This window comes from Myxocyprinus asiaticus, chromosome 42 (assembly GCF_019703515.2).
Source record: "Myxocyprinus asiaticus isolate MX2 ecotype Aquarium Trade chromosome 42, UBuf_Myxa_2, whole genome shotgun sequence".
Lineage (NCBI taxonomy): Eukaryota > Metazoa > Chordata > Actinopteri > Cypriniformes > Catostomidae > Myxocyprinus > Myxocyprinus asiaticus.
Window position 1 is genome coordinate 1,962,686 of NC_059385.1, and position 24,978 is coordinate 1,987,663.

Below are 24,978 nucleotides of genomic sequence, written 5' to 3' on the forward strand. Positions count from 1 at the left end.
GATTTCCGTGAAGCGCTTCTATAGGCACAGCACCAACAAAAGTGCCTCTGGTAAGAAACTTCTTGAAGTTTTTAACCCCTGTCAACCGACTGCCCCCTAGAGCATATACTGTTTTTCGGAACTGCATAACATTTATGTAACATCAATGACAGATCTGTATTCAGACATCTTGAATATTACTCAGCCTGACTTTGCCTACGCCCAGCAACACTGTATCTTGAACTCTGATAAATAAGAAAGCTGAATTGTTGTTCCTCAAGCTTGTGGGCATTTGTGCTCAGTTCCACCTAATGACAAGTTTTGCTGTTAAATATTTACCATTTTCTCTTTTTAATGTTATTATGCAGTTCTCATGTGAAACCTGAAAGTGTGAATGATATATAGAAGGTTTATACATTCAAAAATGTAAGAAGAATGAAATATAAATTAGAATCCTGATTGTTTTATGATCATTAAACATTCAAATTACTTGTAAGAAAAATGACTAATTAATAAAAATAGTGTTCATTATTATTAATGCAAATTATATTAGCTAATAGAGTCTTCTTTAGAATCAGACTGTTTAAAGTGACCCAAGTTTTCAGCAACATAAAATATGAAAATTTTAGTTGTCCTGGAATTGTCTTTGTATGAGATGTTAAAAGGACAGAAGCAAACTAATCATTTTTTTTTTAGACAAAATGATTTGCAGATGGAAAAACAGACTGCTGCAAATTCAGAGGTAAAACAAGTTCCCTATCTGTCACTCACTAGATGTTGTGTCGATGTAGTGACACTAGAGGTCACCCTTGGGAGTCCCAAACACCTCTGATCTTTGAGAAAAGGCCAGTGGGAATTGGCGAGTGGAATTTGCATGCCACTCCTAGGGACATACGGGTATAAAAGGAGCTGGCTTGCAACCACTCATCCAGATTTTCTCTTCGGAGCCGAGCGGTTGTGTTCAGTGAGCTGAATTACTCTGCAGATCCATTCACCTCAAAAAGCTGTTGGATTTACGGCGCATTACAGCGGTTTCTCCCCCTCGTGCACCAGTGGAGTGCAGAGAACGCCCCTGGGCACTTCAGCAGCCTAAAAGTGTATATTCTTCCATTAAAATAGAATATTTTCCTTCTAAAAGAGTGGCAATTACAGAGAGCATCTTTTTAAAGATGCCCTTCCGTTTGTGTTTAATTCCTGGTTGCGGTTGTTTTCTCTCCGCTTCCGACGGCCACGATCGCTGTCTCACTTGCTTGGCCGGAGACAACATTCAAGGACGGGTCATGTCCTTACTGTGAGAACATGACCATGGCAGCGTTGTGGTCACGGCTTTCCTTCCTCAGAGTGAAAGCCACCCCAGCGGCTCCCCACCATGGTCCTTCTATGTCTCAGGGCGAGTTCACGGTCTCATTCGGGGCTCACGAAGAGGATGAGCTCTCGATCACAGCATCAGAGAGTGGGCTCGTCCAGTCTGATGTTGAGGACTCGACAGGGCTCCCACCTTCGGGTGCGGTCGCCCAGTCGCAGGCCGACCCGGAGCTGGCGGCCATGCTTGCCCAGGTGGCTGCGAGCGTCAGGCTGGAGTGGAACCCTCCACTCCCCCCTGAACCCTCGCGGCTTGACGATTGGTTCCTGGGCTCAGAGCGCCGCTCACGGCCGCGCCACGGCCTGGTCCCTTTCTTCCCGGAGGTGCATGAGGAGCTCACGAGGTCGTGGCAGGCGCCTTTCACTGCTCGGACCCGGTCTCTCCGCTCCTCCGCTCTCACTACCCTTGATGCTGGGGCTGCCAGGGGGTACTCAGCGATTCCCCAGGTGGATAAGGTGGTTGCGGTGCACCTGTGCCCGCAAAACGCCGCCACCTGTCGGAACTGCCCAAGAGCCTGTCCCTCCAGCCGAGATGAAGAAGGGGTTCTACAGCCCTACTTCATCGTACCGAAGAAAGGCGGTGGGTTTCGGCCAATCTTGGACCTGCGAGTACTGAACCGGGCCTTGCACAGACTCCCGTTCAAGATGCTGACACAGAAATGCATTTTAGCGGGCGTTCGGCATCAAGATTGGTTTGTGGTGGTAGACCTGAAGGATGTGTACTTCCACGTCTCGATTTTACCTTGGCACAGGCCCTTCTTACGGTTTGCCTTTGAGGGTCGGGCGTACCAGTACAAGGTCTCTGGAACAGACCTCTAGAATCTCCACGTCTGGCCCTTGGACGGGACACAGAAGACCTAAGTGACCTACCACCCACAGTGGTAGACACGATCACTCAGGCTAGGGCTCCCTCTATGAGGCGCCTGTATGCCTTGAAGTGGAGTCTGTTCACGAAGTGGAGTCTGTTCACTAAGTGGTGTTCTTCCCAACGCGAATACCCCCAGAGATGCGCAGTCAGGTCGGTGCTTTCCTTCCTGCAGGAGAGGCTGGAGGGGCGGCTATCCCCCTCCACCTTGAAGGTGTACGTGGCCGCTATAGCGGCGCACCACGATGCAGTTGACGGTAAGTCTCTCGGGAAGCACGACCTGATCATCAGGTTTCCTTGAGGTGCGAGGAGGCTGAACCCTCCCAGACCATGCCTCATTCCCTCATGGGATCTCTCCGTGGTCCTACGGGGCCTGTGGGGAGCCCTGTTTGAGCCCCTGGAGTCAGTTGAGCTAAAGGCACTCTTTTTGAAGACTGCCCTCCTGACTGCGCTTACGTCCATCAAGAGGGTAGGGGATCTGCAGGTGTTCTCTGTAAGCCACACGTGCCTGGAGTTCGGTCCGCAATACTCACACGTGGTCCTGAGACCCCAACCTGGCTATGTGCCCAAAGTTCCCACGACACCGTTTCGGGATCAGGTGGTGAAACTGCAAGCGCTGCTCCAGAAGGAGGCAGACCCAGCCTTATCATTGCTGTGTCCGGATCGCGCTTTGCGCATCTATTTGGATCGCACACAGAGTTTTAGATGCTCTGAGCAGCACTTTGTCTGCTTTGGAGGACAGCGGAAAGGGAGCGCTGTCTCCAAACAGAGGATTGCCCACTGGGTCATTGATGCCATCGCCTTGGCATATCACACCCAGGATGTGCCGCCCCCCTTGGGGCTACAAGCACACTCTACCAGAAGTGTGGCGGCCTCCTGGGCCCTGACCAATGGTGCCTCTTTAGTAGACATTTGTAGAGCAGCGGGCTGGGCAACACCCAACACTTTCAAGATTCTACAATCTCCAGGTTGAGCCGGTTTCGTCCTGTGTATTGTCAGGTACGAACAGGTAAGTGTGTGGGACAACTGGCCAGGTGTGCCGCTTGCATACAGCTCCTTTCCCCTGCTGGAGGAGGAGACGTGCACCTTTACCCCCCAGCCATGTTCATGAGACCGTGGACCCTGGATGTCCTTCCTCCTTGGCCCTGTGGCAGGCGAGTTCGTGGAGAGACTTGATGGCGGCCCAGAATGTGTGCTAGTAGGCCCTGCACTGGGGTAGGTGCTCCACATGTGCTGGTTTGTCTGTCTGTAACCCCATGTGATGTATCTTCTGTAGTTTCCCCATTGGTAAACCCACATCTTCCTTGGGCAGAGTCCCCTCTGCCACTGGTTACCGTGTTTGTAGAGCTCTGTCCCCTCTGGGTAACTCGGTAAGACCATGTGACGTATTTCCACACATTACCTCCCCTTCGGGCAGGGTGTGGTCTTACGGTGTCTTCCCTTTGGGAGTGACACCCCCCTGAACACGGACACTTATGGCCCCCAGTTGATCGATTTCCATTCTTTTTTTGGGGAGAAAAAAGAAGAGAAGAGGCCACGGCTGGGGTAGCCTGTCCCCTTTTTTGGGCAGTCGACTTGTCCCCGAGGTGCAGGGGACTGTAAGACGCTTGTAGGAACATTGGGGGAGGTTACGTGATGGCCAGGTGCGCTGGCTACGAGGCACACAATGGTCTGCCTGTCTCGCACCACCAGTCCACGTAACACAGTTCAGCTAGTTGTGGTATATCGTATAGGGACCCCTAGTGTCACTACATCGACACAACGTCGAGTGAGTGACAGATAGGGAACATCCTGGTTACTTTCGTAACCTCCGTTCCCTGATGGAGGGAATGAGACATTGTGTCCCTCCTGCCTCAACACTGAACTACCCGCTGAAATGACCGGGACATTGTCTTGGCTCCTCAGCAAAAACCTGAATGAGTGGTTGCGAGCCAGCTCCTTTTATACCCGTATGTCCGGGGGAGTGGCATGCAAATTCCACTCGCCAATTCCCATTGGCCTTTTCTAAAAGATCAGAGGTGTTTGGGGCTCCCAAGGGCGACCCCTAGTGTAACTACATCGACACAACATCTCGTTCCCTCCATCAGGGAACTGAGGTTACGAAAGTAACCAGGACGTTCCTCTTTTAAACACATCAACACAAACAGATCCATCAGTCTTAAATACAGACTTGCAATAATTAATTGTAAGATTTGACTGTAAAAATGTCTTCTGTACACATGCTGAAGTGTGTAAATCTGACCTGATAGTCTTTGTGATGTGGTGAAGTCGGGCTGGTCATCAAACACGACACAAAAGTTCCTGGCCCACTTGAAAGGTGCTATTGTTGATGAGCCGTACTGAATGATAATGTTGAGTTAAATTATTGGAGCAGTATATGACTAAGACTGATTGTATAAACTTGTGAGATCTCCGATTATCATAATGCATTGTTAATGTTTGAGTCTGAGTTTGGCTGTGAGAGGAGATGAGGAGGTTTGACTTTAAGATTAAGAGAAATGTGGTTATACATACATACATACATACATACATACACACACACACATATATATATATATACATATATATATATCCTGTGACAACATCTGTAGAATTTTCTCACAGGAAACCGGTATTTAGAGGTCTTCCTGTCATTTGTTGCATCAGAATCACTTGAGCAGCCTACAAGGTAAGTAATCGTAATGGTTTAAATATTTGATAACTTACAACTTATTTATGACTAGGTCAAGAAAAATTCTATGGGAGTTTGAATAGAAAATATATATAAATTTATAGTTATTTTGTTTAAAACGGTGATAACACCTATATGTATCTGGTCTGACCCAATGATGATTCATGATATAACATTGCCTATATGTGATATTAACAGGATAAACAGGACACTTTGACAGCATCAACTCAATCACAGTGATGGGGAAGGATTATGAAAGTTTGGAAAATTCTATTAAAGGGATTTCTCAGTTCTTCTTCTATGTGACGTTTCTCCTCGGAGTTCCAGGAAATGCCTTTGTTGTTTACATTGCTGGAATGAAGATGAAGAGGACCGTTAATACGATATGGTTTCTCAATCTGGCGATTGCAGATCTCCTGTGCTGCTTTTCCATACCGTTCAGGGTGGCAGATGTTCTTTTAGACAATCACTGGCCATTTGGATCTGTCATGTGCAAGATTCTTCCCTTTTTAATGTTTGTCAACATGTTTGCCAGTGTCTTCATCTTGAGCTTGATTAGTCTGGATCGGTTTACCCAGGTGATCACCCCAGTTTGGGCTAAAAACATCGCAGTCTGTTGCTTGCACAACTGTCCTGTGTAGTGGCCTGGGTCCTGTCTATAGCTCTTAGTGTGCCCTTTATGATATTAAGAGAAACTGAAACAGTAAATGAAACAATACACTGCCTACTTTTTCATTATAAGAACTCTGAAACATTTGGCATGTTATGTATTATCAGGTTTGTGATTGATTTTTTGATACCTCTCATATGCATCATGACATGTTATGGAATCATGGCCCGAAAGTTAGGCAGGAGTCATTTTCACTCTGGACGAGCGTTTCGCATCATGTTGGCTGTTCTTGTAGCATTTTTTCTGTGCTGGCTGCCGTACCACACTGTAATTTTGATCCGAGCAAATGGTGTTAAACAAAGTGGCAGTGTGGCTGAGAGACTTGTTCCATTGGCCGTCTCTTTGTCATATTTCAACAGCTGTCTGAACCCGGTTCTGTACGTTTTCATGGGGCAGAATTTTAAGGAGAAGTTTAAGCTTTCTCTAAGACGTGTTTTTGAAAGCGCTTTCTCTGAGGAGGGGCCACAAATACCACGATCCACCGAAGCACAACAAATGCAATCACTGTAGTTTGAAAATAATTAATTTATTCATCTTTTCTGATTAATCGATTTTTGTTAAGAATATTTTTTGACATATACTATTTTAAACAATTTACATAAAATCTCTTTTACCATATTATTTCTTTTCAAAAGTGAAACATCAGATATGCAAAATGATGAAACTTATCTTAGTCTAGTGCTTTTCAATACTAGGAAGTATGTCTGGTCCACTCCTCTGCATTTCATTTTGGTGGATATTGGAATTTGGTCAGTAATGTGAAAAATAATTTTCATATAATGTTTATTAGTAGTTTATTAGTAGTGTTTTCACTGATGATGTTACATGGTCTCTATGATGAAGTCTTAAAAAAGTATAAATAATAATGGAGATTCTGTCCAATATTCTTTCATACAATGCAGATGTTTGCATATATTCAGCTTCTACTATTTTGCTTTTTATCACATCGATTTTAGTGTTTTATCACATCTTTTTAATGTTGTTATGCAGTTATCATGTGAAAACTTGAATGCACACAGTGTGAATGATGTATAGAAGGTTTATACATGCACAAATGTAAGAAGAATAAAGTATAAATTAGAATCCTGATTGTTTTATGATCATTAAACATTCAGAATTACTAATTAATAAAAAGAATGTTCACTATTATTAGTGCAAATAATATTTTCAGTCAATAGAATGTTTAATTGTGCTAATAGAGTCTTCTCTAGAATCAGACTGTTTAAAGAGACCTAAGGGTTCAGCTACTAAACAAAAAGTATTGAAAACTCAGTTGTCATGGAATTGTCTTTGTATGTGATACTATAACCATTTTTAAGACATTTTTTGCTGACTTTTTTTTTGAAGAAGGAAAAACGGACCGCTGCAAACTTAGAGGTAAGTCAAGTTCCTCTTTTTAATCACATGAAAACAATCAGATCCCATCATGGGAACAGTTAAACATTTTTGGGGTTTCACTGCATTCTGGATTATTTACAGAGGTTGTACATGCAGGAAAGTCAGCTAAAAGACCCAAGTTCCTAGCTGACCAAAATGCCACTATTGTTGGTTAGCCTTGCTGAATTGTGATGTTGTGTTGAATTGCTGGCTGGTAGGATGAGGAGCTCTGTAAAAAACTAAAAGTTTCACTTGGCATCCTTTAAGTTCTCTGAGGAACCTAATTCTTGCAAGAACTGTAAAAACTGTTACTTTAATAATCCCAGTCGAAGGGAAATGTTTCAAGGAACTTAAATATACAGTATATTGAAGTTCCTTGAATGCAGAAATAGGATATCCGTGAGCCTGAAGTGTCATAGAACCGCCACAAAATGACGTGATTGCTTCAGCTCGTTTTTCATCTCACATTTGTTTTTCTGAGACTATTGGGTAGGTTTAGGTTTAAGGTTTAGGGTAGGGAGGTTGGTTTTGTTCATTTAAAACTCTATAGAGCAATAACCCTCAAAAACTTCATCTGTTTGGGAGACTATTTAACTCTCTTTTAGCACCACACAGTGGACATTTCACTTTGGAACAGTTGCGATACATGTAACAAACCACGTCATTTTGCAAAAATGTCGCCACAGTCACGTTAATGTCATGAGATCATGCTAGACGATTGAGTTGAGGGCTGGTCTGATGAGACTTTCAAGGACTGCGAAACATTTAGGGGGGGCTCCACCGCAAATCTCCTGTGGCACGGGCTTAAGAAATTAGTATATATTTTATTTGAGTTAAGAGCTTGCAGTTAGAATGTTAATTAATATCTTAATTTTTGTCTCAGTAAAGAAATCTATGTAAAAAATCAATGAAGGTATGGTGCATGGAAAATACAAGATGTAAATGACTACAGATTGTGTTTAAAAGTTCATACTTCATAAGTAAAAGGATAAGTTATGGTTACTGTTAAACATAATTGTGTGATTTTAAAAGCACTTTTTTACTTGAAATGAACATTTATTTGGTTGCACATTTGTAATCAATTAAAACATCTACAAATGCACTGATCTGGTATTTTAAAGGTGGTGTCAGCTATAAAAAAATATTGTCTCACGCATCACTTTAAATATGATTCATGATATAACATTGCCTATATGTGATATTAACAGGATAAACAGGACACTTCGGACAGCATCAACTCAATCACAGTGATGGGGAAGGATTGTGAAAGTTTGGAAAATCCTATTAAAGGGATTTCTCAGTTCTTCTTCTATGTGAAGTTTCTCCTCGGAGTTCCAGGAAATGTCTTTGTTGTGTACATTGCTGGAATGAAGATGAAGAGGACCGTTAATACGATATGGTTTCTCAATCTGGCGATTGCAGATCTCCTGTGCTGCTTTTCCATACCGTTCAGGGTGGCAAACGTTTTTCTTGAACATCACTGGCCATTTGGATCTGTCATGTGCAAGATTCTTCCCTTTTTAATGTTTGTCAACATGTTTGCCAGTGTCTTCACTTTGAACGTGATTAGTCTGGATCGGTTTACCCAGGTGATCACACCAGTTTGGGCTAAAAATCATCGCAGTCTGTTGCTTGAGCGACTGTCCTGTGTAGTGGTCTGGGTCCTGTCTATAGCTCTTAGTGTGCCCTTTATGATATTAAGAGAAACTGAAACAGTAAATGAAACAATGCACTGCCTACCTTTTCATTATAATAACTCTGATACATTTGGCATGTTATGTATTATCAGGTTTGTGATTAATTTTTTGATACCTTTCATATGCATCACGACATGTTATGGAATCATGGCCCGAAAGTTAGGCAGGAGTCATTTTAACTCTGGACGAGCGTTTCGCATCATGTTGGCTGTTATTGTGGCATTTTTTCTGTGCTGGCTCCCGTACCACACTGTAATTTTGATCCGAGCAAATGGTGTTAAACAAAGTGGCAGTGTGGCTGAGAGACTTGTTCCATTGGCCGTCTCTTTGGCATATTTCAACAGCTGTCTGAACCCGGTTTTGTATGTTTTCATGGGGCAGGATTTTAAGGAGAAGGTTAAGCTTTCTCTAAGATGTATTTTTGAAAGCGCTTTCTCTGAGGAGGGGACACAAATATCACAATCCACCTAAGCACAACAAATGCAATCATTGTAGTTTGAAAATAATTAATTTATTCATCTTTTCTGATTAATCGGTTTTTCTTAAGAATATTTTTTGACATATACTATTTTAAACAATTTACATAAAATCTGTTTTACCGTATTATTTCTTTTCAAAAGTGAAACATCAGATATGCAAAATGATGAAACTTATCTTAGTCTAGTGCTTTTCAATACTAGGAAGTATGTCTGGTCCACTCCTCTGCATTTCATTTTGGTGAATATTGGAATTTGGTCATTAATGTGAAAAATAATTTTCATATAATATTTATTAGTAGTTTATTAGTAGTGTTTTCACTGATGATGTTACATGGTCTCTATGGTGAAGTCTTAAAAATATAAATTATAATGGAGATTCTGTCCAATATTCTTTCATACAATGCAGATGTTTGCATATATTCAGTTCCCTATCTGTCACTCACTCGACGTTGGTCTCGATGTAGTGACACTAGGGGTCACTCTTGGGAGCCCGAGACACCTCTGGTCTTTGATAAAAGGCCATTGAAAATTGGCGAGTGGTATTTTCATGCCACTCCCCCGAACATATGGGTATAAAAGGAGCTGGTATGCAACCACTCATTCAGATTTTCTCTTCGGAGCCAAACGGTCATGCTCATTGAGCTGAATAGCACTGTTCATTCACCTCTGCTGGATCTGACGGCGCATTTCAGCGGCTTCTCCCTCCTCTGCACTGGTGCAGTGCAAAGAACGCCCCTGGGCGCTTCGGCAGAAAAACTAGAGAGTATATCTTCTGAAAGAGCGTTTTTCCCCTCTAAAAGAGTATATTTCTGTAAAAGAGCGCACACACGGAACGTCTTTTTAAAGACGCGTCTTTCTAAAGATGCCTTTCCGTTTGTGTGTTATTCCTGGTTGCGGTCGTTTTCTCTCAACTTCGGATGGTCATGATCGCTGTCTTTCGTGTCTGGGCGCGACCCACATGGAGGCAGCGTTTATGAATGGTTCATGTTCTCACTGCGAGAACATGACCATGGCAACGTTGCGGTCACGGCTTGCTTTCGTAAGGAAGCAAGCCACCCCAGCGGCTCCCTGCCTCGGTCCTCCTACCTATGGGTATGAGGTCAGCGCGGCTAGCACTGGGGGCGATTTGGGGACCTCAATGGGATCGCCTCCACCGGGTATCCCCCCGCGGACCTCCCATTCCCCAGCACGCTCGTCTGCCCCAATCGGGCTTCCGAATGAGTTCGCCTGCTCGTCGCATGGCGAGTCTGGCTTCTTGTTCGGGGCCCGCGAAGATGATGAGCTCTCGAGCGCAGCATCGGAGAGCGGGCTTGTCCAGTCGGACGCAGAAGCCTCAGCTGGGCTTCTCCCTTCGGGGACGGTCGCCCAGTTACAGGCCGATGCCGAAATGATGGACATGCTTTCCCGGGCGGCCGCGAGCGTCAGGCTAGAGTGGAACCCTCCGCTCTCCCCTGAACCCTCGCGGCTTGATGATTGGTTTCTGGACTCATGGCGCCACTCAAACCAGCCGCGCCCTGCTCCAGTGCCATTCTTCCCGGAGGTGCATGAGGAGCTGACGAAGTCGTGGGAGGCAACTTTTACTGCCCGACCCCGACTCCGCAGTTTCCCCGCTCTCACTACCCTCAATGGCGGGGTGGCCAGGGGCTATACGGCGATTCCCCCGGTGGATAAGGCGCTCGCGGTGCACTTATGCCCGCAGAGCGCTGCCACCTGCCGTGGACGCCCTAAGCTCCCGTCCAAGCCCTGTAGGCTCACATCGTCCCTGACGGCCAAGGCCTACAGCGCTGCTGGACAAGCCGCCTCTGTCCTGCACGCCATGGCTCTCCTGCAGGTTCATCAAGCCAAGGTGCTGAAAGAACTGCACAAGGGTAGTTCCACCCCAGATTTGATGCACGAACTGCGCTCGGCGACCGACCTCGCCCTCCGGGTGACGAAGGTCACGGCGCGATCTCTCGGGCGGACGATGGCCACACTAGTGGTCCAGGAGCGCCACCTGGGGATCAACCTAGTCGAGATGGGCGAGGCTGACAAGACACGGTTCCTTGCTGCCCCCATTAACCAGGTGGGCCTATTCGGTGACACCGTTGAGGACTTTGCCCAGCAGTTATCGACGGTAAAGCAGCAGACGGAAGCAATCTGGCACATCTTGCCCCGGCGTGGCTCAAGACCCCGCACCCCGTCTGCTCGTCTCCAAGGGCGTCCCCCTGCGGTGACTGCACCGGCTCCGCCGCAGCCCGCCCCTCCGGCCCGGCCCCGGCGTGGAGCCCACTGCAGGAAGCCGACGCCACCCGTCTCTCAGCTGGCACCGAAGAACCCACGGAGGTCCTCGAAGCGCCCCTGAGACGGGCAACCCAGGGATGAGGGAACACACTCACGTGGAGCTGGTAGAAAGACCACTCCATCCCCCGATGGAGGGCCGGGTGGAAAATCTTTTGTTGCCTTTTTGTTTGATTTCGCCACACGCCCAAGTGGCTGCAGTACCCAACAGTTCAGCAAAAGAGCAGCTTCCTTCCTCCCTGGGTCACATACCCGGTGTGTACGGTCGTCACCACGACTACCGTTCACGGGCTTTATCTTGCAGGATTGGTGCTCCAGCGGTGCCCTTTCCGCCCCTGAGCACCCAGCTGTGGCACAAATCCACCCCCGATGTGACAGCCTCCATGGGTCGCGAGGACAGGCCTCTTCCTCCCCCGTCCCAGGCTGTTCTGGGGGTGGTCACAAGGAGCCAGGTAAGTGCTTCGATGTCCCTAGACTCAGCACGGCCATGACATGCTGTGGCACCTCGCGCTCCGCCCCACTGCGAGGCCCCACCTGCCGGTACATCCGACGACGTTGTCCCCTTGGTCCCCCTCGCACGGAATTTGGACGCATGGCTTGTGCTTCCCAATCCATCGCGGTGGTTGATCCGGACCGTCCGACTCGGCTACGCGATTCAGTTCGCCAGGCGCCCGCCCAGGTTCAGCGGTACTCACTTCACCTTGGTCAAGGGCGAAAACGCTGTTACCCTGCGCGCGGAGATCGCTACCCTCCTACGGAAGGGTGTGATAGAACCTGTCCCTCCAGCTGAGATGAAGAAAGGGTTTTACAGCCCCTACTTCATCGTACCGAAAAAAGGCGGTGGGTTGCGGCCAATCTTGGACCTGCGAGTACTGAACCGGGCTTTACACAGACTCCCGTTCAAGATGCTGACGCAAAGACGCATTTTAGCGAGCGTCCGGCATCAAGATTGTTTTGCGGCGGTAGACCTGAAGGATACGTACTTTCACGTCTCGATCCTTCCTCGACACAGACCCTTCCTGCGGTTCGCGTTCGAGGGTCAGGCGTGTCAGTACAAAGCAAAGTCCTCCCTTTCGGCCTGTCCCTGTCTCCTCGCGTCTTTACGAAGATTGCAGAGGCTGCCTTTGTCCCGTTAAGGGAGGTGGGAAGTCGCATTCTCAACTATCTCGACGACTGGCTAATCTTAGCTCACTCTCGAGACATGTTATGCGCACACAGGGACCTGGTGCTCTCGCACCTCAGCCGACTAGGGCTTCGGGTCAACTGGGAAAAGAGCAAGCTCCTCCCGGTTCAGAGCATCTCTTTTCTCGGTTTGGAGTTGGACTCAATCTCCCTGACGGCGCGCCTTACGAACGAGCGTGCCCAGTCGGTGCTGACCTGTTTGAAGGCATTCAAACAGAAAACAGCGGTTCCACTGAAACTTTTTCAGAGGCTCCTGGGGCATATGGCATCCTGGCCGGTGGCCACCCCGCTCGGGTTGATGCATATGAGGCCGCTTCAGCACTGGCTCCAGACTCGAGTCCCGAGACGGGCATGGTGCCACGGGACACACTGCGTGGCCATTACGTTGGTCTGTCACCGTCTTTTCAGCCCTTGGACCGACCTCTCGTTTCTACGAGCAGGTGTTCCCCTAGAACTGGTCTACAGGCGCGTCGTGGTCACGACAGACGCCTCCAAAATGGGCTGGGGCGCTGTTTGCAACAGGCACGCAGCCACCGGCCTCTGGACGGGTCTGTGACTGCGTTGGCACATCAACTGCCTCGAGTTACTGGCAATTCTGCTCGCCCTGAGTTCCGGCTGTTGATCCAGGGCAAGCACATGCTAGTTCGGACGGACAGCACGGCAGCGGTAGCATATGTCAACCGCCAAGGCGGTCTGCGCTCCCGCTATATGTCACAACTCGCCCGCCGTCTCCTCCTCCGGAGTCAGCAGCACCTCAAGTCGCTGCGAGCCACTCATATCCTGGGCAACCTCAACACTACAGCGGACGCGCTGTCACGGCAGGTTTCCCTCAGGGGAGAGTGGAGACTCCACCCTCAGGTGGTCCAGCTGATTTGGAGTTGATTCGGTCAGGCACAGGTGGACCTGTTCGCCTCCCAAGAATCCTCCCACTGCCCGCTCTGGTACGCCCTCACCGAGGCTCCCCTCGGCATAGACGCGCTGGCACACAGCTGGCCCCCTGGCATTTGCAAATACGCATTTCCCCCAGTGAGCCTACTTGCACAGACTCTGTGCAAGGTCAGGGAGGACGAGGAGCAGGTCGTCCTGGTAGCACCCTACTGGCCCACCCAGACGTGGTTCTCGGACCTCACGCTCCTTGCGACAGCTCCCTCCTGGCAAATTCCCCTGAGGAAGGACCTTCTTTCTCAGGGACGGGGCACCCTCTGGCACCCGTGCCCAGACCTCTGGAATCTCCATGTCTGGTCCCTGGACGGGACGCAGAAGACCTAAGTGGCCTACCACCCGCGGTGGTAGACACGATCACTCAGGCTAGGGCCCCCTCTACGAAGCGCCTGTATGCCTTTAAGTGGCGTCTATTCACTAAGTGGTGTTCTTCTCGACACGAAGACCCCCAGAGATGCGCAGTCGGATCAGTGCTTTCCTTCCTGCAGGAAAGGTTGGAAGGGAGGCTGTCCCCTTCCACCTTGAAGGTGTACGTTGCTGCCATAGCAGCACACCACGACGCAGTTGACGGTAAGTCCTTAGGGAAGCACGACCTGATCATCAGATTCCTAAGAGGTGCCAGGAGGCTGAATCCCTCCAGACCGCCCCTTGTTCCCTCATGGGATCTCTCCGTAGTTCTTCAGGGCCTACAGAGAGCCCCCTTTGAGCCTTTGCAGTCAGTTGAGCTTAAGGCACTCTCCCTGAAGACTGCCTTCCTGACTGCGCTCACTTCCATCAAGAGGGTAGGTGACCTGCAAGCATTCTCTGTCAGCGAAACGTGCCTGGAGTTCGGTCCAGGCTATTCTCACATGATCCTGAGACCCCGACCGGGCTATGTGCCCAAGGTTCCCACCACTCCTTTTAGGGACCAGGTGGTGAACCTGCAAGCACTGCCCCAGGAGGAGGCAGACCCAGCCCTGGTGTTGCTGTGTCCGGTGCGCGCTTTGCGCATCTATTTGGATCGCACGCAGAGCTTTAGACTCTCTGAGCAGCTCTTTGTCTGCTTTGGTGCACAGCGGAAAGGAAGTGCTGTCTCCAAGCAGAGGATCGCCCACTGGCTTGTTGACGCCATATCTATGGCATATCTCACCCAAAACATGCCGCCCCCGGTAGGGCTACGAGCCCATTCTACCCGTGGTGTAGCGGCTTCTTGGGCCCTGGCCAGAGGGGCCTCTCTAGCAGACATTTGCAGAGCAGCGGGCTGGGCAACACCCAACACCTTTGCAAGGTTCTACAACCTCCGGGTGGAACCGGTTTCGTCCCAGGTAGTGGCACGCAACTTAAGCGGATAAGCCCGGGATAGCCGGCCGGGTGTATCGCTTGCAGATAGCGCCTTCCACCTCCTTTTGAGCTGAAGACATGTGCTGTTAATTCCCAGTAGTGTTCACAAAACTTGTTCCCTGGTTGACTTCCTCCGAGCCCTGTAGCAGTCGAGTTTTCGGAGAGACTCACTGCCGGCCCAGTACACACACTAACTAAGAGCCCGGTTCTGGGGTAGGTGCTCCGCATGTGGCGGTTCCCTGTAAGGCTAACCCCATGCGATCTACATCTTCCACTAATTCGTTTCCCTGCTGGCAAACTGCGTCTTCCTTGGGCATAGCTCCTCTGCCCCAGTCTCCATGTTGTAGTAACTCCTCCCCCATTGGGCAGGATCTACCTTGAAGGCTCTCCACATGGTTGGAAAGACCATGTGACGTATTCTTCCACTTAAATATCCCCCCCTCTCTTGGGGCGAGGTGTGGTCTCCACGGTGTCCTCCCCTTGGGAGGGACACCACCCGACTAGACCTGGCGGCCCAGTCGGATAATCCCCCTTCTTTTTTAGGGAGTGGAAAAAGAGAAGGGGAAAAGAGGCCACGACTGGGTTAAGCCTGTCTCTATCTTTGGGTAGTCGACTTGTCCCCAAAAAGGGCCGTTCGACACTCATAACTGTGTTGGGGGAGGTTACATGTCAACCTGGTGTGCTGGCTATGAGGCACACAGCAAGTCTGCCCACCACACACCGCCAGTTCACGTAACACAGTTCAGCCTTGTGGCGTTTTGTATAGGGACCCCTAGTGTCACTACATCGACACCAACGTCGAGTGAGTGACAGATAGGGAACATCATGGTTACTGGTGTAACCTCCGTTCCCTGATGGAGGGAACGAGACATTGGTCCCTCCTGCCACAACACTGAACTACCCGCTGAAATGGCCGGACCTTATATCGGCTCCTCAGTGTAAAACCTGAATGAGTGGTTGCATACCAGCTCCTTTTATACCCGTATGTTCAGGGGAGTGGCATACAAAGACCAGAGGTGTCTTGGGCTCCCAAGAGTGACCCCTAGTGTCACTACATCGACACCAGCATCTCGTTCCCTCCATCAGGGAACAGAGGTTACACTAGTAACCATGACGTTTTACTGTATTGCTTTTTATCACATCGATTTGAGTCATTTTAGTTTTGCTGTTAAATAATTCCTGTTTTCTGTTTTTAATGTTGTTATGCAGTTATCATGTGAAAACTTGAATGCACACAGTGTGAATGATGTATAGAAGGTTTATACATGCACAAATGTAAGTATAAATTATGTAAGTATAAATTAGAATCCTGATTGTTTTATGATCATTAAACATTCAGAATTACTAATTAATAAAAAGAATGTTCACTATTATTAGTGCAAATAATATTTTCAGTCAATAGAATGTTTAATTGTGCTAATAGAGTCTTCTCTAGAATCAGACTGTTTAAAGAGACCTAAGGGTTCAGCTACTAAACAAAAAGTATTGAAAACTTAGTTGTCATGGATTTGTCTTTGTATGTGATACTATAACCATTTTTAAGACTTTTTTTTTTTTTTTTGCTGACTTTTTTTGAAGAAGGGAAAACAGACTGCTGCAAACTTAGAGGTAATAATAATATGTTTAATTTATATAGTGCCTTTCCAGAGCTCAAGGACGCTTCACAATAAAGAACAGTAACATAACAAACATATAGACAATCATATGGTCAATGGACAGTTGCCCAGTCTGGAACAGAAAGCAAATGCAGTTGTATATAGCAGATAACAGATCATACAAACAATTAGACATCTCAATCCAGTACAAGTAAGCATACAAATACAATGAGCAGTACATGAAGCATATACACATTATAACTGATAATACTGAGAGAACAAATAGGTTTTGAGCTTAGTTTTGAATTCAGTGATGGAGGTAGTAGTTCAGAGTGCCAGGGGAATTGAGTTCCATAGCTTAGGTGACACTACAGAAAAAACCTGCCGCCCATTGACGAAAGACGGAATCTAGGAACAAGAAGAAGATCGCACCCAGAAGATCGTTGTGAGCGAATACGAGTATAGGGAGAAAGTAAATCAGAAAGGTAAGAAGGAGCTAGACCATGGAGTGACTTAAATGTAAGCAGTAGAATTTTGTATGCAATATGGAATGTGACAGGTAGCCAGTGAAGTTTAAATAGGATGAGAGTAATATGTGCAGATTGTTTAGTGTAAGTTAATACTCTCGCAGCAGAATTTTTGAATATATTGCAAGCGGGAGATAGAGTGTGCCGGTAGTCCAGAAAAAAGGGTGTTACAGTAGTCAAGGCGAGATGTAATAAATGCATAGACTAATGATTCAGCATCTTTCGGGCTTACGTAGGGACGAATTTGGGCGATGCGACATAGTTGGAAAAATGCTGCTTTAGAGAGTTTGTTAATATAGGTATCTAGGGTCAATGAAGGGTCAAGAATGATACCTAACTTTTTGACTGTGGCAGATGGGAAAATTAGAGTACCATCAATGTCACAGCTGGGACATTAATTCGATTTTTTGTTAGTGTTGATGGTCCAATAATTATGATTTCAATTTTACTCAAGTTTAATTTGAGAAGGTTGGAGTTAAGCCAGCCCTTCATTTCATTGACACAAGAGGATAACGAGGCAGTCTGGTGAATAGAATCTGGCTGGCAAGCTGTATATATTTGAATATCATCGGCATAGCAGTGATAGTTAAAACCATGACATTGAATAATTTGTCCAAGAGGCATAATGTAGATAATGAATAGTAATGGACCAAGAACTGAGCCCTGAGGAACACCTTGTTTGAGTGGGACAGTGGGGGATTTGTAATTGTGCATAGAGATATTGTATTGCCTATCCATAAGATATGAAGAGAACCAGGATAACGCAACGCCTGAGATACCAATCTCTGAAAGGCGAGAAAGTAGAAGTTTGTGGTAGACAGTGTCAAAAGCTGAGCTGAGGTCAAGTAGTAAGTGAATGGATAGATTGCCCAAATCACCAGAGAGTAAAAGGTCATTGACAACCTTTACTAGAGCAGTTTCAGTACTGTGATGTAAGCAGAAACCAGATTGAAATATATCAAACAGATTGTTGTGAGCTAGAAATGATTGCAGCTGAATGGCAACAAACTTTTCCATGATTTCAGAGACAAATGGAAAATTAGAAATTGGACAATAATTTGAAAAGTATGCCGGATCCAGATTTGATTTTTTGAGAATAGGAGTAACAGCAGCAGTCTTAAGTGATATTGGGACAGTGGCAGAGATAAGAGACATGTTCACAAGGTGTGAGATAGGAGCAGAAATAACAGAGGTACAGTGTTTTAGAAGAGATGTGGGTGCAGGATCTAGCCATCACGAAGAGGAATTGGATTTCTGTATTATGTCACTAATGAGGGAGGGGTTTGTCGGGGTAAAGTTAGTCAAGGGTTGGATAGACTGATCGAGCTCACAAGTAGAAATAGTCAGTTCATCACCAAACGTCTCACTTTAAGTGTCCAGCTTTCCCTGAAAGTGGTGCAAAAAGGAACAGCAAGTGTCATCAGATTGGCAAATACTGTGGCTGGGTGCTTGCACTAGTTTGTTTACCATGCTAAACAGTACTTTAGGCTTATTGTTAGCTTTTTAATGATGTTAGAGATATAAGTAGAGCGGGCTGAATTCAGGGCAGTATTATAATGTCTAACCTGTTCCGAGAATGCTAAGAAATGTACAGTTAGGCCCGACTTCCTAAAAAGTCATTCAAGTTGTCAGCCTTTTGCTTTTAGAGCATGAAGCTCTGCATTAAACCAAGGAGAGGAGTGGGAAGAGGGAACAGACCTGGTCCTAATAGGAGCGTACTCATCTAAGGCATTAACAATAAGAGAATGGTACTCATCCAGTATCATAGATGGACAGGTGAAATTGAAGACATCAGAAATAGCAGAGGAAGCAGTTGAGTCAGAAAAAGAGTTGGGATCGACAGCATTGATGTTACAATATGATTTGGTTGTGGTATCAATACATTTTGTTGGACAGGATCATGTAAAATCAAAAGTAATAAGTTTATGGTCAGAGATAGGAATAGCCAGACCACAGATGGAAACATTATTCAAACCAGATGTACAGACCAAATCAAGCTTATGAACATGAGTGTGTGTTGGGAACACACACTCATGGTCATATGATTGATTTGGTCTGAAGAAGATCAAAACAGTCCAGGACAGTCTTTAAGTGAGTACTGTTAGAGCATGCAGTATCAACATGGATGTTAAAGTCACCAAGCAAAAGGACTTGAGATGACACAGCACAAGTTAAAGTTAATAGTTCAGAGAAAAATTCAATTAGCTGCTTAGGTGGCCTATAAATTAAGATAATTATAAGGGGATAGTTAGAGCCAACCTTCAGAACCATGTACTCAAATGTCTTAGTGTTGTGAAAATCCAGTTGAGTAAGTGGTATTGAATTTCGATAGATGACCGCAAATCCACCCCCTTTTCCATTTAAATGCGGTTTAGACAAGTGCTGATATCCATGTGGTGTAAGCAGCTGTAGGGCTTTACCGGTTGTTTAGATCAGTGTTACTATCAGAAATAATTAATAATTATTTCTGTAGTTATTAATTAATATTTAAATTAATTAATTGGATCTAACTCATTAAAACCTCATATGGGACTCCAGTAAATGTAGTGTGCTATGTTTAAGAGCAAGTTTGGTTATTAGCAATAATTAATAATTATCAAAGATAATTACTAATTATTAAAATAAATAGAACATTGATGAGAATCAATGTTAGCTTTTTTTTAATCCTTTAAAATCAACAATTATCAAAGATAATTGTCAATTGTTAACATCGATGAAACATTAATTAAAATTAACACTAGCTTATTGATCGTTCAAATTCAATCATCAAAGATAATTATCAATTATCAAAAATCAATAGAATATTAATAAGGATTAACATTGACGGGGCACCACCCTGAAATCAGGGACTAATAACCAGATAGTAAAACAGTCTCAATATTAGATTGTTTTCTTAGGAAAATCGACATCCGAAGAATATCGATTTTCGAGAAAAAAAACAATGAATGAAGGTTTGAATCCGAGCACTGACATCCTGTTAGCATGACACAGGCGTATGCAAAACAAACCAAAACATTTCTCTGTGTAATATAAACAAAGTTTATTTATGCAGTAATATCAATTAATAATTAATACAATGCAGTCAATAAACTTCCGACTTACAACTACAAACTAAACAGTGATATGATTAGATATGGAAATAAAAATATTCCTATAACACATAAGGTGTGTGTGTGACAGTGTGTGGGTGTGTGTGTGTGTGGTTAGTGAGAGAGAGAGAGAGAGAGAGAGAGAGAGAGATTATTAAGTGACAGCCCGAAAGCTGATTTCGCGATAGCTGGAGATAATGCAGCCGTGTTCATCACTCAGAGACGCGGTTTTACGAGCGGGGCTCGTAAAAGTCCTGCGTTATTTGACTCTAATGGATGAACTCAGTTTCTGTCTCACCTGCGATGGCAAAAATGCACAACAATCCAATTTGGTTGGACCACAATACAGCAAAACAAATTTGTGATAATTAATACCCTGAGTATTAATAATGAGCAGACATGGCGGTCCATAAACTGTACAAGCAAAAACCTTGAAACACAAGAATAACACACTATAATATTCTATCTCTGCCCAGACGTAACCTCTTACTTGAATCGCATGAGGACACAGGTAGAATGTGTTTTCCTCCGTCCTTTAACTTTGACCCGGTTCCTTGAGGCTCGTGTGATGACGGGAGGCCGTTTCCTCGCTCTGTCGGCGGGCGTTACGGCTGTTGATTCTCGGCGGGCTGGCGGAGAACTCAGAAATGTCGACTTGATTGAAGATGGAAGAGAAATCTTTAATCTCTTCATTTCTGTAGGCCAACGTTATAACTTAACTTTAATAATACCAGTAGAAGGGAAATGTTTCAAGGCACTTAAAATATACAGTATATTGAAGTTCCTTGAGTGCAGAAATAGGATATCCGTGAGCCTGAAGTGTCATAGAACTGCCACAAAATGACGTGATTGCTTCAGCTCGTTTTTCATCTCACATTTGTTTTTCTGAGACTATTGGGTAGGTTTAGGTTTAAGGTTTAGGGTAGGGAGGTTGGTTTTGTTCATTTAAAACTCTATAGAGCAATAACCCTCAAAAGCTTCATCTGTTTGGGAGAATATTTAACTCTCTTTTAGCACCACACAGTGGACATTTCACTTTGGAATGGTTGCGATACATGTAACAAACCACGTAATTTTGCAAAAATGTCACCACAGTCATGTAATTGTCATGGGATCATGCTAGCCGATTGAGTTGAGGGCCGTTCTGATGAGAATTTCAAGGACTGCGAAACATTTAGGGGGGCTCCACCGCAAATCTCCTATTAACTCATCATTAAGTAATTGTTGTAATTAATGCATGAATTTGCAGTAATAATGCAGTAATTAAGCATGTATTAATGCATATTAGTGCACCCGTATTGGGTGGAAGTTCAAATACATGGCTTCAGCTCATTGTTGTAATAAACACATTAATTAACACTATTAGTTCATATAATAAGTTGTTAGGGAATTAAACCATGATGACACATTTAATTAATAGCAATTCATATATGACTTAATATATTAATCAGACAGACTCTTTATTAGTTGCTGATGTGGCAATCATTAATGAATGGCTTAGTTAATCATGAGTCATACATTAACTCATTATTATCTGTGCATTAGTTAAGCATGAATTAATTATTAAAGTATCAATTAGAATCCTGATTGTTTTATGATCATTAAACATTCAAATGACTTGTAAGAAAAATGACTAATTAATAAAAAGAGTGTTCATGATTATTGATGCAAATGATATTTGTCAATAGAGTCTTCTCTAGAATCAAACTGTTTAAAGTGACCCAAGTGTTCAGCCACATAAAAAATGAAAATTTTAGTTGTCCTGGAATTGTCTTTGTATGCGAGACTAAAAGGACAGAAGCAAACGAATAATTTTTTTTAGACAAATGTTTTGCAGATTGAAAAAGAGATTGCTGCAAATTCAGAGGTAAAACAAGTTCCTCTTTTTAAACACATCAACACAAACAGTTTCCATCAGTCTTAAATACAGACTTGCAATAATTAATTGTAAGATCTGACTGTAAAAATGTCTTTTGTACACATTTTGAAGTGTGTAAATCTGACCTGATGGTCTTTGTGATGTGGTGAAGTCGGGCTGGTCATCAAACACAACACATAAATTCCTGGCCCATTTGAAAGGTGCTATTGTTGATGAGCTGTACTGAATGATAATGTTGAGTTAAATTATTGGAGCAGTTAATATGACTAAGACTGTTTATATAAATGTATAAGATCTCTGATTATCATAATGCATTGTTAATGTTTGAGTCTGAGTTTGGCTGTGAGAGGAGATGAGGAGGTTTGACTTTAAGATTAAGAGAAATGTGGTTATACATACATACACACACACACACATATATATATATATATATATATATATATATATATATATATATATATATATATATATATATATATACTGTGACAACATCTGTAGAATTTTCTCACAGGAAACCGGTATTTAGAGGTCTTCCTGTCATTTGCTGCATCAGAATCACTTGAGCAGCCTACAAGGTAAGTAATCGTAATGGTTTAAATATTTGATAACTTACAACTTATTTATGACTAGGTCAAGAAAAATTCTATGGGAGTTTGAATAGAAAATATATATAAATTTATAGTTATTTTGTTTAAAACGGTGATAACACCTATATGTATCTGGTCTGACCCAATGATGATTCATGATATAACATTGCCTATATGTGATATTAACAGGATAAACAGGACACTTTGACAGCATCAACTCAATCACAGTGATGGGGAAGGATTATGAAAGTTTGGAAAATTCTATTAAAGGGATTTCTCAGTTCTTCTTCTATGTGACGTTTCTCCTCGGAGTTCCAGGAAATGCCTTTGTTGTTTACATTGCTGGAATGAAGATGAAGAGGACCGTTAATACGATATGGTTTCTCAATCTGGCGATTGCAGATCTCCTGTGCTGCTTTTCCATACCGTTCAGGGTGGCAGATGTTCTTTTAGACAATCACTGGCCATTTGGATCTGTCATGTGCAAGATTCTTCCCTTTTTAATGTTTGTCAACATGTTTGCCAGTGTCTTCATCTTGAGCTTGATTAGTCTGGATCGGTTTACCCAGGTGATCACCCCAGTTTGGGCTAAAAATCATCGCAGTCTGTTGCTTGCACACCTGTCCTGTGTAGTGGCCTGGGTCCTGTCTATAGCTCTTAGTGTGCCCTTTATGATATTAAGAGAAACTGAAACAGTAAATGAAACAATGCACTGCCTACTTTTTCATTATAAGAACTCTGAAACATTTGACATGCTACGTATTATCAGGTTTGTGGTTAATTTTTTGATACCTCTCATATGCATCATGACATGTTATGGAATCATGGCCCGAAAGTTAGGCAGGAGTCATTTTAACTCTGGACGAGCGTTTCGCATCATGTTGGCTGTTCTTGTGGCATTTTTTCTGTGCTGGCTCCCGTACCACACTGTAATTTTGATCCGAGCAAATGGTGTTAAACAAAGTGGCAGTGTGGCTGAGAGACTTGTTCCAATGGCCGTCTCTTTGGCATATTTCAACAGCTGTCTGAACCCGGTTCTGTACGTTTTCATGGGGCAGAATTTTAAGGAGAAGTTTAAGCTTTCTCTAAGACGTATTTTTGAAAGCGCTTTCTCTGAGGAGGGGACACAAATACCACAATCCACCTAAGCACAACAAATGCAATCATTGTAGTTTGAAAATAATTAATTTATTCATCTTTTCTGATTAATTGGTTTTTCTTAAGAATATTTTTTGACATATACTATTTTAAACAATTTACATAAAATCTCTTTTACCGTATTATTTCTTTTCAAAAGTGAAACATCAGATATGCAAAATGATGAAACTTAGCTTAGTCTAGTGCTTTTCAATACTAGGAAGTATGTCTGGTCCACTCCTCTGCATTTCATTTTGGTGAATATTGGAATTTGGTCATTAATGTGAAAAATAATTTTCATATAATGTTTATTAGTAGTTTATTAGTAGTGTTTTCACTGATGATGTTACATGGTCTCTATGGTGAAGTCTTAAAAATATAAATAAAAATGGAGATTCTGTCCAATATTCTTTCATACAATGCAGATGTTTGCATATATTCAACTTTTACTGTTTTGCTTTTGATCACATCGATTTTAGTCATTTTAGTTTTGCTGTTAAATAATTTCTGTTTTCTGTTTTTAATGTTGTTATGCAGTTATCATGTGAAAACTTGAATGCACACAGTGTGAATGATGTATAGAAGGTTTATACATGCACAAATGAAAAAGAATAAAGTATAAATTAGAATCCTGATTGTTTTATGATCATTAAACATTCAAAATGACTAATTAATAAAACGTCTGTGTTACTGGTGTAACCCCTGTTCCCTGATGGAGGGAACGAGACGTTGTGTCGATGCAGTGACACTAGGGGTTCGATCTTGAGAGCCCCAATCACCTTTGCTTAAAATAGAAAAGGCCAATGAGAATTGGCGAGTGGAATTTGCATGCCACTCTCCGCCCCGGACATATGGGTATAAAAGGAGATGGCGTGCATCACTCATTCAGATTTATGCTGAGGAGACGATAGAGTCCCAGCCATGTCAGCGGCCAGTTCAGCGCCACGGTTGGAGGGACACAACGTCTTGTTCCCTCTATCAGGGAACAGGGGTTACACCAGTAACCCAGACGTTCCCTGTCTGTCACTCACTCGACGTTGTGTCGATGTAGTGACACTAGGGATTCCTATAGGAAATGCCAAAGGCGCTGAACCGTGTCATGAGGTATGGAAGAGTGGACACAGGCAAGCTGCTGCGTGCCTTGATGCGGGCGCTCGACCACGTCGTGACCTTCCAGTGAGTTTAGGTAAGGCATCTCCCTAGTCCCGTTATGAGGAGAGGAGGCACTTACCCAAGGAGGCTACAGGCGGTGGCCTTTCCTGATATTTGCTGTTAAGCAATTTCCCGCCGAGCACCTTCTAGAATAACGCTGGGGAGTGCTCTTCCCTCTCCAGGAGGGAGGG

At 44.4% G+C, this 24,978-nt stretch overlaps 2 protein-coding genes and 2 pseudogenes across 2 annotated transcripts in view; all 4 read left to right on the forward strand.

The window, feature by feature from the left end:
* LOC127433099 (C3a anaphylatoxin chemotactic receptor-like) overlaps nucleotides 1-24,978 on the forward strand; it is an 80,220-nt gene that overhangs the window by 2,143 nt on the left and 53,099 nt on the right. The gene's annotated exons all lie outside the window — the stretch shown is intronic.
* Nucleotides 12-24,126, forward strand: LOC127433100 (C3a anaphylatoxin chemotactic receptor-like). Its single transcript, XM_051684763.1, has 4 exons — nucleotides 12-50; nucleotides 676-721; nucleotides 4,811-4,874; nucleotides 22,688-24,126. Exon 4 carries the CDS (start codon nucleotides 22,729-22,731, stop codon nucleotides 23,644-23,646), a length of 918 nt encoding a protein of 305 aa, XP_051540723.1. The 5' UTR covers nucleotides 12-50; nucleotides 676-721; nucleotides 4,811-4,874; nucleotides 22,688-22,728; the 3' UTR covers nucleotides 23,647-24,126.
* Nucleotides 4,881-6,628, forward strand: LOC127433096 (C3a anaphylatoxin chemotactic receptor-like; annotated as a pseudogene).
* On the forward strand, nucleotides 8,175-9,116 carry LOC127432248 (C3a anaphylatoxin chemotactic receptor-like; annotated as a pseudogene).